Source organism: Aphanomyces invadans, assembly GCF_000520115.1.
Source record: "Aphanomyces invadans strain NJM9701 unplaced genomic scaffold supercont1.13, whole genome shotgun sequence".
In the NCBI taxonomy this organism is placed as follows: Eukaryota; Oomycota; class Saprolegniomycetes; order Saprolegniales; family Verrucalvaceae; genus Aphanomyces; species Aphanomyces invadans.
In genome coordinates this window covers 590967-592204 of record NW_008580158.1, presented here as the reverse complement: position 1 = coordinate 592204, position 1238 = coordinate 590967, and the positions used below count along the sequence as shown (strand labels likewise).

General features: G+C 54.8%; 1 protein-coding gene across 1 annotated transcript; it reads left to right on the top strand.

The window, feature by feature from the left end:
- Positions 1-125: 125 nt before the first annotated feature.
- H310_07155 (hypothetical protein) lies at positions 126-463 on the top strand (the record flags this gene model as incomplete). The annotated part of the gene is made up of 2 exons (XM_008872487.1): positions 126-212; positions 263-463. The coding sequence occupies 2 exons, from the start codon at positions 126-128 to the stop codon at positions 461-463; spliced, it is 288 nt and encodes a 95-aa protein (XP_008870709.1).
- Positions 464-1238: the final 775 nt, after the last annotated feature.

The following is a 1238-nucleotide window of genomic DNA, read 5'->3' as shown; positions in this document are numbered from 1 at the left end:
GGATCCAACTCAATGGTGTCGTGCTTGATCTAGGCATTGCTACGTTCAACCGACTGGTCACGTCGTTCCAAGACGAAGTCGACTTGAGTCGGTTCCTCTTTGCTGACCAATGTTTTCTTAACGAAATGTTTCCTGACTTTCAAGTGGTGAGCTACAAGTACAACGCGCTAAAGACGCTGCGGACGGCCCATCCTCAGACATGGGACATCGAGGTACGACAATGGCAATCGTGTGTGTCAGTGTTTGAGGACGTGCCTCGCAGGAAGTGAAAAACATTCACTACATCTTGACCAAGCCGTGGAGCATCGATCCCAGCCATCCAACCATCGTCGATCCCTATGTGGACCTGTACGAACTTTGGTGGGCGACACGAGTCCACTTGCCGGCGGAATGGATCGAGGTCGCCTCTGGGAGACAGCCTTTGGAAAATGGACGTCAACGGGCCCAATGCGATCGCGTATAATCCACTGGCGTCGGACAATGCGGCGAGGACCAGGCTGTTTCCTCCATCAAGGGCGAAGAGGAGGTCTGCCGCGAAAGCTAGAGGAATCTTGGCCACGTCGATGTCATTTTCGCATGAACTTGCTGTTTTCTGGACCTGTCGTTCCTACCTGCCTCTCTAGCTCTCTGTCACAACGAACACCATGACCAGATGGATGATGGGTGGGGTGGGTGTACGACCTCTCCAACACTTCGCCAACACGATCGACCCGCGCGTTCTACGACATCTCGTCGTCGAAATGCCAACTTCTCGCGAGGAAAGATGCCCTCGCGTTGACGATGCCAGTCCACTGTGCAGCCGGTGCAAGCTTTGGGTGGCATCTCCGCCACTCTCTTGCACGAGATACATTTCAAAGGAATCGCCCTCGGTGAAGCCGGCGTGATCCCAAACATCCCACTCTGTCCGGTGCGACTGATTGGACTACGGCTAAAGAAATGTACGAACAAAGGCATTGATTGGACGAAAATCAGGTCCACATGCGAATGTCGACGTGTTATGGTGGATGGGCGAGTGGACGCAGCTGACACCTCACGTCATCCATGAGGGCCTGCAACAGCCAACTCTGTCTTTCCACAGACGATCTCGTGGAGGCGTCACTTTCGCATATGCCACCAAGCATGCCACGATATGCCTACGCCACACTTGTCACGACGGACTCGTACGTCGTTGGCGCCGCGGTCCTGCGGGCAAGCCTGCTCGCCGCCAAGTCGCCGTACACGCTCGTCATCATGTACAC